Below are 13,689 nucleotides of genomic sequence, written 5' to 3'. Positions count from 1 at the left end.
CCTGACAGGTCCCCTGACAGCCTGGGGGACTCGAACCCCCTGGCAATCTCCCAGTGGAGGGATGGGGCGTCCCCACGTCCACTCCAGCCCTGGGGAGCAATGCTGCATCCAGCTTCTCCCCAGTGGCTATACCCTGGAGCTCCACAACCAGACAGACCAGATCCTGCAGGATAAAATCTCAAGATCTTACCTCCGGAGGCTTTTCACAGAAATTCTGATGCTGATTCAGTTCTCGTCCTTTAATCGCGGACGAGCCCCCAGAATGTTGGGGTCCATTATCAAAGGAATGAGACTGAGACAAAGTGAAAGTTATGCAAAGCCTTATCCTATGCCAAGCATTAGACGTTAGACTGGCCGGCCAGGGGAACGAGACGGAGACAAAGTGAAAGTTATGTGAAGCTTTATTCTATGCCAAGCATTGGAAATCAGACTGACCGGCCAGGGCCCCCTCCGAAGAGAGCGACCCCCTCCCGATCTCACAGGCTGGTTGTATAGGGCGTAACCGCAGACCCAAGGTAGGTGACTTCTATTGTTAAGGCATTTACTCCCGGAATCGATACCCGGAATCATACCAGGAACTACTGGGGCGTTTATTCCCAGAATGAAGTCCGTGGATGTAAACGACAATATGGCTACCTAGGCAATATGGAGTCGCTCTGGCTAAGCAGGCCCTAGTAGTTAAACAGGTTTTAACATTAAATTGGCCCTAACAGAGGCTTTCTTCCAAACTGGTTTTCTGCTGTCCACAGACACCGCAGTAGTTGAACCACCGACTGCCACCTTTTGCCCTGCCCCTAGCTAAGCCTTAGGAAGGTGTTTTGTGGAACGTCACTAAAATCAGGCATTTCTTCTAATCTCCATATATAGTTCTCCAGAAACTGGTAAGTAGTAGTTCTTCATTCAGTTGGGCAACAGGTGGCACCAGAGGCCATATAATCTCCCCATTTCTAACCGCCCCATGCCCAGTTGTACCAACAGCCCAAATCCCCCTACATCTGTCACTTAAACCACACTCTTGCCAACAACTTCAAGATCTCGTGTTCCCTTTTCCTTCAGTTATACTTCCTCCCTCTGCTTAACTCCAGCCTGGGGCCAGTTAAGCCTCCTAGATGCCTAGTTTGGGGCATCTGTGAACTCACGGTTAGGCTTGTGCACAGCCCCAGACCAGCATAGCCAGTTTCTTCCCAGTATCTTCAGAGTTATTACAGACATCATAAACCCTGTCCTTTCCAGTGAAGTGTTCCCACAGGTACAAAAATGCCACAGGTAATGGCTTATATTGTGGCAATAAAGTGAAAGTTCTAAGTTTTGTGTCTGGCTTGATGAAACAGAGAGCAAAAGCAGCAGGTACCAGAATGGCGGGAAGATGCCTAAATACAGCTAATACACCAGATGTGGGAGCTTCGAGGCTGAAGTCATTGTAAGAGAACGTAAATATATCTCACAGAAATCCTCAAAAAGGCATTGTACTCCCCCAGACCAGACATGGAAGATTGTTTAAGATCTTATCTGGATCTAAAGGGTGGAGGAGATTCTAGCTGACTTCTGTGAAGTATGCAGAGCTGATAACGTCTTTCCTCTATAAATTCCATCCTAATCACGGGGAGTGAAGTTCAAACATATAAAGGTAAGCGGTATAATTAAAAATTTTGGCCCAAGGATGCCCAAATTCTGCTGAGGTTCTTGAAGGAGAAGACAAAAAAGAATCCATGGTATTTTGTAGTAGGCCTGTGCCTGGTAATCCAGTGCAGAGAGTTCTGGTAAAATTGAGTGAGCATATGACTAAGTTTCAAACCCTAGGCAGGGCCTCTTCCTGTCCCTAAGCCCAACTGGTAACTCATCAGTGTCCAGAGACTTAAGGAAAGGGAGTATGTGGTGCATAAGGAAAGGGGAAAGGGACTAGGGCTTCTTGTGACTTTCTCTTAACTAATTACATCTGCAAAAACCCTATTCCAAATAGAGTCATATTTTGAGGTACTGGGTGGCTCAACACATTGATTTTGGGGGACATGGTTGAATCCATAAAGGATCACTGAGGGTAAATTAGGTAAATATCCTTAATAAAAACATTTAGAGAGCTCTGCAAATGTCATGCCATATTTTACTGAAATAACTATAGCAATTTCTCAGAAATTCCTTTGGTTTGTATTTTGATTCTTAAGCCTTCATTTGGAATGAGTCAAGTATTTTATCCCTGATGTGGTCAGTGCTCCGGAAATACTGTTTTATTGTAAGTTATCTTGGATGAATAATTCACTTATCTGGGCCCATGTTTTCCTGTCTGTGAGAGGACTGAACTAGATAGTGTCTATCTCAGGTATCTCCCAAGTTTATCTTCTTTGAAGTTCTTCACAGCCCAACGGGGGAGAGAATAAAAATATTTGAAAATGTGTTAAGAATGTTTGCTTCATGACCATAATTTCATGCAGAACAGAGTATGTAGCTGGAGACAGGAGACATTTGAGAGAAATCACCATTTGGGGACCATATGCCTGCCACTCTCATGATTAAATCTATCCTTCCCAGTATCTGGAACACCGCCAGCCTCATGGTTAGCTATTAAGTATTTAGTGAGCTAGTAAAGGGAGAAAAGAGGTGCATAATACTGGAACTACAAGTAGTTTGGATAGTCCTTACAAATAGGTGTGAGGAGACAGGATTGGTTCACTCCAGAGGTGTCAACATAGGACAGAGAATCGCTAATGTGTGTGTGTTCACGACTGCATGTGTTCACCCTGTGATAAATGGCTTCACGTATGTGGATGATAAAGCTTGAGAATTTTCCTCAGTAGGAAGAATCTTTACAACCGTGCAAAAGTAGTATTGTAGCCAAGTGCTCCCACCCGTGCTCTGAAATTCCCGCTCCCTTTAGGTTATAAGTAGATTGGCCCTGGGCTCAGTCAGTGTTGGTTATTGTAACTAGGGCTTTCTGGAAGGGAGTGGCAGGAGCAATCAATACCCAAAGTGTGCTCAGGCCTACGTGGCCTAAGGCTCAGCAGTCAGTATAATGAAAGACACTAAGGTCCCACCCACCTTTTCCGACCGGCCGCTGGGAGGCTTGCCTTATCCCAACTCCGCCTATCCAAGAGGCTCACAGTACCGGACGCTTTACTGCCTCCAGACCAGCAGAGGGAGCCAGTCGCAGCGCGGAGTCGAGAGTGCGTCCCAGGACGCCGGCCGCACTGCGCAGCCGCCGGCCGCGCTGCCGTTGAGCCCCGCCGCCAGCCGAAGGAGGCGACAAGGCGATGAGCATGGCGGGCGCCGGCGAGGGAGGGCACCCCCGGGCGCGAGTGTCTCGCCTCGTTACCTTCAGCGCGACCCACCGACTCCACAGGTGGGGGTGCGCCCACAATGCCCACGGTGGAGGGCGGGGCCCGGGTGCGGGAGCGCAGGTGTGAGAACCGACGCGCGCCCCCGGCCGCCCTGGCGCCACCGTGACGGTGACAGCCGGAGTCGACCAGAGGAGGCCGTGGGGGTGCGGTGGCAAACAGAGCGGACCGCCGAGGGTACGGCCCTGCGTGCGGAACCCGAAGGCTCCCCCGCTGGCTCGGTGCCCTGGAGCAGCTCCGGAGTCGCTCACGTTCCCTAGTGGATCGCGAAGGGTTGCAGTAGCTCCCAGAGCAGTTCGCCTAGCCCGGGTGACACAGTGTCAGGGAACATTTCGGCAAGTGTGAGGTGCCAGGAGCGCCAGTCATCGTCACCAGTACCACTACAGCAACCCAGGTGTATACCCTTCTTACCACAGGTGTCATGAACCCAGGCGTCCCCTTCCCGAAGGCAGCCCGGAGAGCAAGGAGCACTGCCGGGGTTTGGACCCGGAGCGTGGACTGCTTGACTGCACTGAGGAGTCGATGTGGGGGAGTTGTGCCTCTCGTTAGCAAGCTCCGCCCTCAGCATACGTCTGTCTGTAGAACGAGGACAGTAATTTCTAACAAGGGCCATCCATTCATTCACTGGGCAGGTGTTTGTGGCGAGCGTGTCAGGTCCTGTGCTAGGTGACAGGGATGCAGCAGCGATCAAGGAGCACCTGACCCCGCCTTCTGTGCGGAGTGCACCATCTGCCCAGTTTTGTTGAGGGCGCAGTGAGATAATTTTGTGCTATGGCTTTGTGAACCGTAGCATTCTAAGTGTAAGTGGATGGGCAGGAGAAAGGAGGGGGGGAGACTCAGAAAGGAAGGGGTGGGGTAATAGTACGTTCACACATAGAAGGACTCATTGAAGATGCAGGGTTGACTGGACAGTTATAGACATAAAAATTAAAATTTTTTTTTCTGGACAGAACTAGAGTTGAGTATTGTAATTTTAAGTTTTTACCTAATTTGAATACTGCTCTATGGATTGATGAAGTCAGTGGGCAGTAATTCAGGCATAATAATGCAAGATTGTTAAAGAGGAGATGTAGTAGATCATGTAATCATTTTTAAGAAGAAATGGGATTTATTTTTTAAATTATTTTTTCAGTGTTCCAAGATTCATTGTTTATGGATCACATCCAGTGCTCCATGCAATACGTGCCCTCCTTAGTACCCACCACCAGGCTCACCCAACCCCCCACGCCCCTCCCTTCCATCACCCTCAGTTTGTTTCTCAGAGTCCACAGTCTCATGGTTGGTCTCTGCCTCCCATTTTCCCCAACTCACTTCCCCTCTCCTTCACTCTAAGCCACTTGAAGACAAGCATCTTTTATCATTGTGTGTCCTTGCTTTGTTCAGTCCATGTCTACTACGTAATGGGTACCCAGTAAATGTTTGTTGAGTTGAAAAATTTAAGGCCTTGAGCAGATCAGTCGGAATCTTGCTGTGGAACAAGGCTGTGGACTTCGTTTACACTCATTTGTATTACGGTAGCCCAATGAGGGGACATACACTGGTTCCTGCCAGAAAGTGGACTAAGGAAATCAAGTTGATTTATGACTCTCCATTTGGTGAGCTAAAGTAATAAACTGTGAAGCTTTTCAAAGGCTAGAGCAAATAGTAAATGTAGGGAACAGGGAAAGTGTCTGAACTTGTGTCATGTTAAAAATTTTTTTTTTTTTTTGGGTCAGCAAATCTCTGAGTAATGAAGAAAATTTGAAGCTGTTTGGGAAATGCAACAATCCAAATGGCCATGGGCACAATTATAAAGGTGAGAGAGAAACTGATGAAATTTTGGCCCTTTCAATAAGGATGAAAGTGTGATCAGCAAATAGAGTCTTACTGAGTAAGAAACGTTATGGACAAAGCATCTTTGAGCCTTGAATGAGAAGTTACATGGAAGCTCAGAATGAAAAAAATCTGTTGCCTTGGTTGGATGTGTCTTAAGTTTTACCTTGCAAGTATCTGCTCTGTTAGAGATAATGAATGGTTTAAACAATCTGCCCCCCCCCCTTGGTGTTTGTGTGCATAATGGATTCTTTTGGCACCTACTTCCTTCTCATTAGGTATTGCTCAGGCTAATGTTAAAATTAGATTGTATTAAAAACATTAGATTGTATTCCTTGAGTAAATAATGATTGACAAAAGGGAGATATTGGCTACGAATATGCTGTATGGCAGAAAAACATGTTGAGTCTAAAACTGCCTGCAGTGTTCCAAGAAAATCATTTATGTGAGTGTTCAAGACTTAATTCTTTGAGATAAAGCTGGTATCTCAAAAAACAGTTCTGTAAGCGATGGAGTATCAGCAGCATATAGTTCGGTAGAGTAAAAAGATCCAAAAGATGTCAGAAGATCAGAATTTCTAGTTTAGTTACTGCTACAACTATGATATAAATATCATAGTTGATCTATGATATTTGTCATTTTTAGTTTGCTCACTTATCACGTAATACCTAATGGTGTTTATGTGGAGCTGAAAAATACATATACAGGTCACTAGTTTGTAAAACACTCTGATCATCATTTTTCAAATGGTTCATACAAGCACTTTGTTAACTTACAGAACATTACCATAAACTATATATGTTTGTGTGAGTGAAGGGATCAGAATGTTAGGCCCAGTAGTGGTTTTGCTTGCTGAGAAAGGTCCTGCCCAGTGTTGGTCCAGCTTGGTGGGTAGCTGGATGTCTTTCTGTACATTTTCTACTTTTGCAGGCAGTGATCGAGCAGCATCTCAATCCTACCTAGTGGACATTCCTACCTAGTGCATTGACATCATAAGCCGAATGTACACCCTTTCTGGCCTTGGCTGGGCTGTTCTGCTTAGCCAAAGCTCCTGCTGAGCTTCTCTGTCTTGGCTGATCTTGCTTTGGTTGATAAAAAGATCTTAACTAACAGAACAGCTGTTTGAGGGAAAAATATAAATAGAGCTTTGCAGGGCAGAAATCTAACACTTAAGTTATACTGTTAACTTGCGCTTGGGTGTTACCTGTTGAAAGTCATGTGGTTTTTTGGTATTCTGTTTTCTTTCCCATAGTTGTGGTGACAGTGCATGGAGAGGTACGTGCTGAAAAGATCTGTGTGATTTGTGCAGATTGTGGGCCCTCTCAGCCACCGTGATGGATTCTGTGTTGAAAAATTCTGTTCAAATCAGTATTGCTTCATTGTTGTCCTTTGTGTATGGTGAGCTGCTACTGTTCTAGGCCTTTCCTCTCCCAAAGGGTTATCTTTAATCTGCTCTATGTGGACAGGTAGAAGAGCAGGACTATGAAAGGGGTTCCTGGAGCACCTGGTGTTTCCTTACTGAGATCGATGAATGTCCTGGGGATGAAGGCAGATGTGGGGACAAGTTTTGCACATTGTACAGCCTTTAATAATTTCACAGAGGTTTAAATACGAAGAGCGTATTATACTAACATTCACCTTTGTTTACTCTTTAGATTGATCCTGTTACAGGAATGGTTATGAATTTGACCGACCTCAAAGAGTATATGGAGGTAATGACATATTGGTTGCTTATTATGTACTGTCCTCTAGGTATATTTGATACCCCCCCCCATTACCTCCCCAACCAAGTATCTCCAGAGGTTCCATGACCTTGTGAATGGATTTGGGTGTGGGAGTAGGGAAGTAGTTGGAGGAATTACTCTCATGTTTTTCTAAAGTTGCTTGGGTGATTTAAAGGAAATAAGTTACAGTTATATTGCAATGATGGGAATAACAGTGACAGGCTCATCTTGTATGTCTTGCTGGTGTATCCTCATTCCCTCCGTTTAACAAATTCTGCCTTTCCTTCAAGATAAGGCTTTTTCCTTGAAGCTTTCCTTTCCTTCTCTGGATTTTCCTTACGCTTTTGATCATAGCTTTTAACACTACCCTGTGTTACTCACTCTAGTTTTATGATAAACTCACTGAGGCAGTTTACCATAGGGGTAACACAGAAGAAGGAGTTCAATTAGTGACTTGTTGACCATATCATTTTAGAAATCCTGCATTGTCAGAGACTTTAGAGATTATCCAAACCAACTTCTTCATTCCATAGATTAAGATTGAGAATGCCAAACAGTTCACTGACATGCCTTAGGTCGTGGGGTTAGTCTTTTACAAAGTTGGGAACGGACTTCCTCCTATCCAGCTTTATTCTTATTGTTCCATCATTTTACCTCTTTGTTTGGTTCTTCTCTTAAACTCTGCTCCTTACTCTTTTTTTTTTTTAAAGATTTTATTTTATTTAAAAGAGAGAGCACAAGCAGGGGGTGAGGCAGGCAGAGAGAGAGGAAGAAGCAGGCTCCCCGCAGAGCAGGGAGTCTGACTCGGGACTCGATCCCAGGACCCTAGGATCATGACCTTAGCCGAAGGCAGATGCTTAACTGACTGAGCCACCCATGTGCCCACTTTGCTCCTTACTCTTGTTCTAAAATCTGACATTTGTCTCATAAAAAGGCTGTTAATGATCATTACTGCTTCTATGGTACTTATCATCCATATATTCAGCAACTTTGCCTGCTCTGCGTGTTTTTGAGCTAAGTACCAAGTACAGAGGTGACTGTGACATAGCCCTTGTCCACAGAGTGCTCATGTTACCTTTGTAGGAGGCAAACAATAATAAGCGCTCGGTAAGTTTTAGTCGAATAAATAAATCAGAGGGGCGCCTGGGTTGCTCAGTCACTTGGGCAACCAACTTTTGATTTCAGCTCAGTTCATGGTCTTGGGGTCCTGGGATCAGCCCCAAATCAGACTCTGCACTTAGGGGGGAGTCTGCTTCAGAATTCTCTTTCTCCCTCTGCCTTTCCGACCATACATGTGCGTGCATGCTCCCTGTCTCTCATAAATAAATAAATCTTCAGAAAAAAAAAAAAGAATAATCTGTGAATGAACAGACAGCAGTGTTTTTCAGGTACTTTAGGAAAGCTATAAAGACAGAGTTTTTGCATTTACTGGGGACATTAAATATATATGCACAGAGTGCTGTGCAATACACGACAATAGTGTAGGAAATATGAGGCGTCCCATGCAAACATATGACCGCGTGCTGGAGGAGAGGTTCTTTGTAGAGAGCTCTTCCCCACTTTTTGTACCTGAGGGATACCATGCAATCCCATCAGTAAGAGTGGCTCATCGTGGCTTATAAATTCAGAAGGGGCCTTTGGAAGAAGCTTCAAAAGAAAAGTTGGGGGGCGCCTGGGTGGCTCAGTGGGTTAAGCCGCTGCCTTCGGCTCGGGTCATGATCTCGGGGTCCTGGGATCGAGCCCCACATCGGGCTCTCTGCTCGGTGGGGAGCCTGCTTCCTCCTCTCTCTGCCTGCCTCTCTATCTACTTGTGATCTCTCTCTATCAAATAAATAAATAATCTTTAAAAAAAAAAAAAAAAAAGAAAGAAAAGTTGGGACATGAATTGGAATCAAAGAGGAAAACAGGTATTTTCTTGGTATCCATGTTGGAACTGCCCTTCATCTGATCTGTTTTAAAGGCTATTTGGTTTGAGGCTTGACTCTTTTCATATGGTTCTGGCTTTACTCAAAAAATGATTACTATTATTATTAATGTACCCTTCTGAGAAACACACCATTGGGAAATTAGATTGTTTCACAAATGCTTAGATTTTGTACAATAGCTGAAAGTAAAAAGTGAGAAAAATAAGGCAATTACTGTTCTTGCCACTGACAAAGGAAAACATTATGTTAATATATACACGTATTAGGAAGCAACAGTCTTCACATACTTTTATATTTTTTTCTCCTAAGAGTCCAAGATCTTTCTTAAATTACTCCTCATAGTGGAAATTTAGAACTACTTACATAGTTTAACTCTTAGTCTGCTTTGTAAAGTGGTACTCACTGGATCCTTGTCCTAATGACGTTGTGGCATTGGGCTGAAGAGAAGACTGTGTGGTGAAGTATTTTTAGCAGTTAGTATTTTTGGTAAGTTTTTGGACAGAATTCAAGAAGCGTTTAACTCAGTTCTGAACCGCAATGGCTGGTTACAAGAAAGCTCCAGTGAATTCTCCTGTACTTTTTGATTTCTTACATCTTTGCATTTAGTAATGAGGAGAACCAGTCCTTATGGAGATCCGGGCCTTGCTTTATTTTTCAACTTTAAGTGTTGCTTAGTGAGACACAGACAGAGTACTTAGAAGTACTGAGTTAGTGGCTCACTGATGAGGTAAGGTTTAGGGGCAAAGATAGAACACTTCAGAATTTGAGCCCTAAATGGAACGAGTGATGTTTTTCCTTCGTCTTGTATGTAGGAGGCAATTATGAAGCCCCTCGATCATAAGAATCTGGATCTGGATGTGCCATACTTTGCAGATGTTGTAAGGTGAGTGTGACCAGCTTTCCTTAGTAGATAGTAAGAAAGAATAATTGCTGTCAAATGCTGTGTGATTTCTGAAGTTTTGTTTAATATTATCTTTTAAATCTAGAATTTCTGTTCTCTATAAATATCAAAAATGAAATTTTATTTATTTGCCTTTGATCTTCTTTCCTTTTTTTTTCTACAGCACGACAGAAAATGTGGCTGTATATATCTGGGAAAACCTCCAGAAATTTCTTCCTCTGGGAGTTCTTTATAAAGTAAAAGTGTATGAAACTGACAATAATATTGTTGTCTATAAAGGAGAATAGCTTTTAGGGGTTAATACTATAGAAAGACTAATTTCTTTCCATATTTGAAAAAGGTCTTTATATACCCTTGGACTATTACGAACTCATCACATGCTTGTTACACCTCCACATTGTGTTTGGAGTGCCTGACTGATTGAAATCATTGTGCATAAGACCTGTTGTGAATTCAAATCTATCTTAAAACCAAACTTGTAGGGGCACCTGGGTGGCTCAGTGGGTTAAAACCTCTGCCTTCAGCTCAGGTCATGATCCCAGGGTCCTGGGATCGAGCCCCGCATCGGGCTCTCTGCTCGGCAGGAAGCCTGCTTCCTCCTCTCTCTCTGCCTGCCTCTCTGCCTGTCTCTCTGCCTACTTGTGATCTCTGTCAAATAAATAAAAAATCTTAAAAAAAAAACAAAACCCAAACTTGTAAAACATCCTGAGTGTCATTTAGAGAGTCTTTTATTCATAGATTAAAAAGCACTTCATTTTCAGTAAAATGCTGTGTGAAGTTTAAAAGTAAAATAAATCAATTTTATTTTTCCGTTATCTCATTTTTAGTATTCATTTTTTTCTTGGTATAATATGAATGGCAAAAATGTTTGCAAGACTTCTAGGAGGTGAAACTTAAAAAAGAAATATAGGTGACCACAGAGTCCAGAAACCAAGAACATATACTTCTTCCTTGATTGCTTCTTGGGTACGTAGGGACACAAATTTATTCAGTGAAAATGAGACAACAAATCACCTTGGTGATGCATTGTTGGTGGATGTACCAGGATTGGTGAAAATACCGCTTTAGTGCACGTTGTTCAGTGCAGTTTGGCACGTCTTGTTGAACCAGGAATTGCTAGTGAGGAACAGCGTGTTCTTTGAGCATTTGTTGGAGTATCATTAAACTATTTATTATGTACATTTGTCTGTGTTTCCAGACCTTATGGCCACCTGAACAGTTTTAATTCAGAAAACTGAAGAATAATCACATAATATGAAGTCCTGTTAAATTAACCTGAAAAGGAATATATTATACTGTAATGTGTCTGTTATATACAGTTTTTCCTAATCGATCCCATTTTGTTCTGATCATTAAGCTTACACCTCCTTAAGCTGAACTATATTCTGGCATCTGGTATCTTCATGACTAAATCTGCAAGAAGGTATTTGCTTGCTTTGAACAAAGACCTGTTCTCTCGTTTTCTCATTTGTATCCTAAACTTCCTAAATGTAGGATTTTATTTTTCATTTTTCTCTCCACGTAGCAGCTAGTACACAACGGATCCTCAGAATGTTGATGCCAAAAATAGTAAAAAGATTGTGCAGTGATTACAATACTAGAAAAATTTTTGAAAGTACACTTTTATTCTGGAGAGTTAGTAACCACAGGGATTTTATGATAAATTTTGATAATCAGTGCCCACTTAATTAAATTTGAATGTGTTTTAGTTATCAGAAACAATTTTTGTTATGTATGCGGTGTATTCTGTATTGATTACTTGAAAGACAGGATTTTTAAAAAATTTCTTTTCAGTATAACAGAATTCATTGTTTTTGCACCACACCCAGTGCTCCATGCAATATGTGCCCTCCTTAATACCCACCACCTGGCTCCCCCAACCTCCCATCCCCGCCCCTTCAAAACCCTCAGGTTGTTTTTCAGAGTCCATAGTCTCTCATGGTTCATCTCCCCTTCCAATTTCCCTCAACTCCCTTCTCCTCTCCATCTCCCCATGTCCTCCATATTATTCTTATGCTTCACAAATAAGTGAAACCATATGATAATTGACTCTCTCTGCTTGACTTATTTCGCTCAGCATAATCTCTTCCAGTCCCGTCCATGTTGATATAAAAGTTGGGTATTCATCCTTTTGGTGGAGGCATAATACTCCATAGTGTATATGGACCACATCTTCCTTATCCATTCGTCCGTTGAGGGGCATCTTGGTTCTTTGCACAATTTGGCGACCGTGGCCATTGCTGCTATAAACATTGGAGTACAGATGGCCCTTCTTTGCACTACATCTGTATCTTTGGGGTAAATACCCAGTAGTGCAATTGCAGGGTCATAGGGAAGCTCTAATTTTAATTTCTTCAGGAATCTCCACACTGTTCTCCAAAGTGGCTCCACCAACAGTGTAAGAGGGTTCCCCTTTCTCCACATTCTCTCCAACACACATTGTTTCCTGTCTTGCTAATTTTGGCTATTCTAACTGGTTTAATTAAGGTGGTATCTCAATGTGGTTTTAATTTGAATCTCCCTGATGGCTAGTGATGATGAACATTTTTTCATGTGTCTGTTAGCCATTTGTCTTCATTGGAAAAGTCAAAGACAGGATTTTTTTTTTAATAATTTAAAAAAAAAACATATAATGTATTATTAGCCCCAGGGGTACAGGTCTGTGAATCTCCAGGTATTACACACTTCACAGCACTCACCATAGCACATACCCTCCCCAATGTCCATAATCCCACCACCCTCTCCCTACCCCCCTCCCCCCGGCCACCCTCAGTTTGTTTTGTGACGTTAAGAGGAAAGACAGGATTTTTAATTCCCACAGATACCATGCAAGGTGGGTATTTCTCCCATTTTGCAGATGAGAAAATTAAAATTCGAGCACTCAGCAAATAAACAGAAAACTGAGGGTTTGACTCTCAGGATCTGTCTGACTTCTAAACACCGACTCTAAAAAAAGGGTAATGAGATTATGTATATTTGAGGATTTTTTAAAATAGATCTAATCTTGCAGATCTGATACCACATTAGAAAAATGTTGTTTTTCATGGTAGCATGGGTACTCCGGGTGTTCGCTGTGAGTTACTTTGAGAGAACTTTTTTTTTTTTTAACTTGCTCTCCTTAGAAAAGTGAGAAGTCTGTCTCTCTGTCTATAAAACTGAATGGGTGAGTAAAGGAGGGCAGGACCAAAGAGAGTATGTAGGTGATTTTCTTATGTCTTCCCAGAACCTGCGGTCAGACACCCTGTTGAGCTGTATTGTAATTGTTGCTTTAGCCTTTTGTGTTCTTACTACCCTGAATTCCTTGTGGGCAACGTCTTCATTCTAAGCAGAGTATCTGGTAAATAGCATTCAGTCATTTTTTTTTTTTTTTTTTTTACTGATTTAATGTATGAATGACATATTGGTAGAAACTTGAAATTTTGTAGTGCCCTATACATAATGGTCACTTGGTGAATGTTTCTAGAATCAAATAACGGTGAGAGTTTCAAAGCTTGAATTCCGGTCCTCATCCTGTTATTCAGGTGTCCCTCTCCGGTCCTCGTCCTGTTATTATTCAGGTGTCCCTCTCCTCTCAGAGCCTGGGTTTCTTTACCCATAAAATGAATGCTTTCTGAAGTTGCTTCTGCCTATTTTCAGATTATATATCTCTATGATTTTATTTTATTATTTTAAAAAAGATTTTTATTGGGATGCCTGGGTGGCTCAGTGGATTAAAGCCTCTGCCTTCGGCTCAGGTCATGATCTCAGGGTCCTAGGATTGAGACCCGCATCGGGCTCTCTGCTCGTCAGGGAGCCTGCTTCCTTCTCTTTCTCTCTCTGCCGACTTGTGATCTCTGTCAAATAAATAAAATCTTTAAAAAAAAAAAAAGATTTTTATTTATTTGACAGGACACATGCATGAGCAGGGGGAGTGGCAGGCAGAGGGAGAAGCAGACTCCCCGCTGAGCAGAGAGCCCAATGTGGGGCTCGATCCCAGGACCCTGGGACTGTGACCAGGG

The 13,689-nt window shown here is 42.8% G+C and overlaps 1 protein-coding gene across 2 annotated transcripts in view; it reads left to right on the top strand.

Annotated features, from left to right (window-relative positions):
* Positions 1–595: 595 nt before the first annotated feature.
* Positions 596–13,689, top strand: part of PTS (6-pyruvoyltetrahydropterin synthase) — a 21,737-nt gene continuing 8,643 nt past the window's right edge. Inside the window, exons 1-6 of one of the 2 annotated variants that reach the window (XM_046016328.1) lie at positions 600–3,334; positions 5,045–5,124; positions 6,394–6,416; positions 6,797–6,853; positions 9,603–9,673; positions 9,855–10,501. In XM_046016328.1, the coding sequence (XP_045872284.1) occupies positions 3,246–3,334; positions 5,045–5,124; positions 6,394–6,416; positions 6,797–6,853; positions 9,603–9,673; positions 9,855–9,978 (444 nt within the window). In that variant the 5' untranslated portion in view covers positions 600–3,245 and the 3' untranslated portion in view covers positions 9,979–10,501. Of the gene's footprint in view, positions 3,335–5,044; positions 5,125–6,393; positions 6,417–6,796; positions 6,854–9,602; positions 9,674–9,854; positions 10,502–13,689 lie in introns of those variants that run through there. The other variant, XM_046016327.1, reaches the window with a different exon arrangement.

This window comes from Meles meles, chromosome 8 (genome assembly GCF_922984935.1).
Source record: "Meles meles chromosome 8, mMelMel3.1 paternal haplotype, whole genome shotgun sequence".
NCBI lineage: Eukaryota > Metazoa > Chordata > Mammalia > Carnivora > Mustelidae > Meles > Meles meles.
Note: the sequence above shows the minus strand (reverse complement) of the source record. Positions and strands in the feature narration are given on the sequence as shown.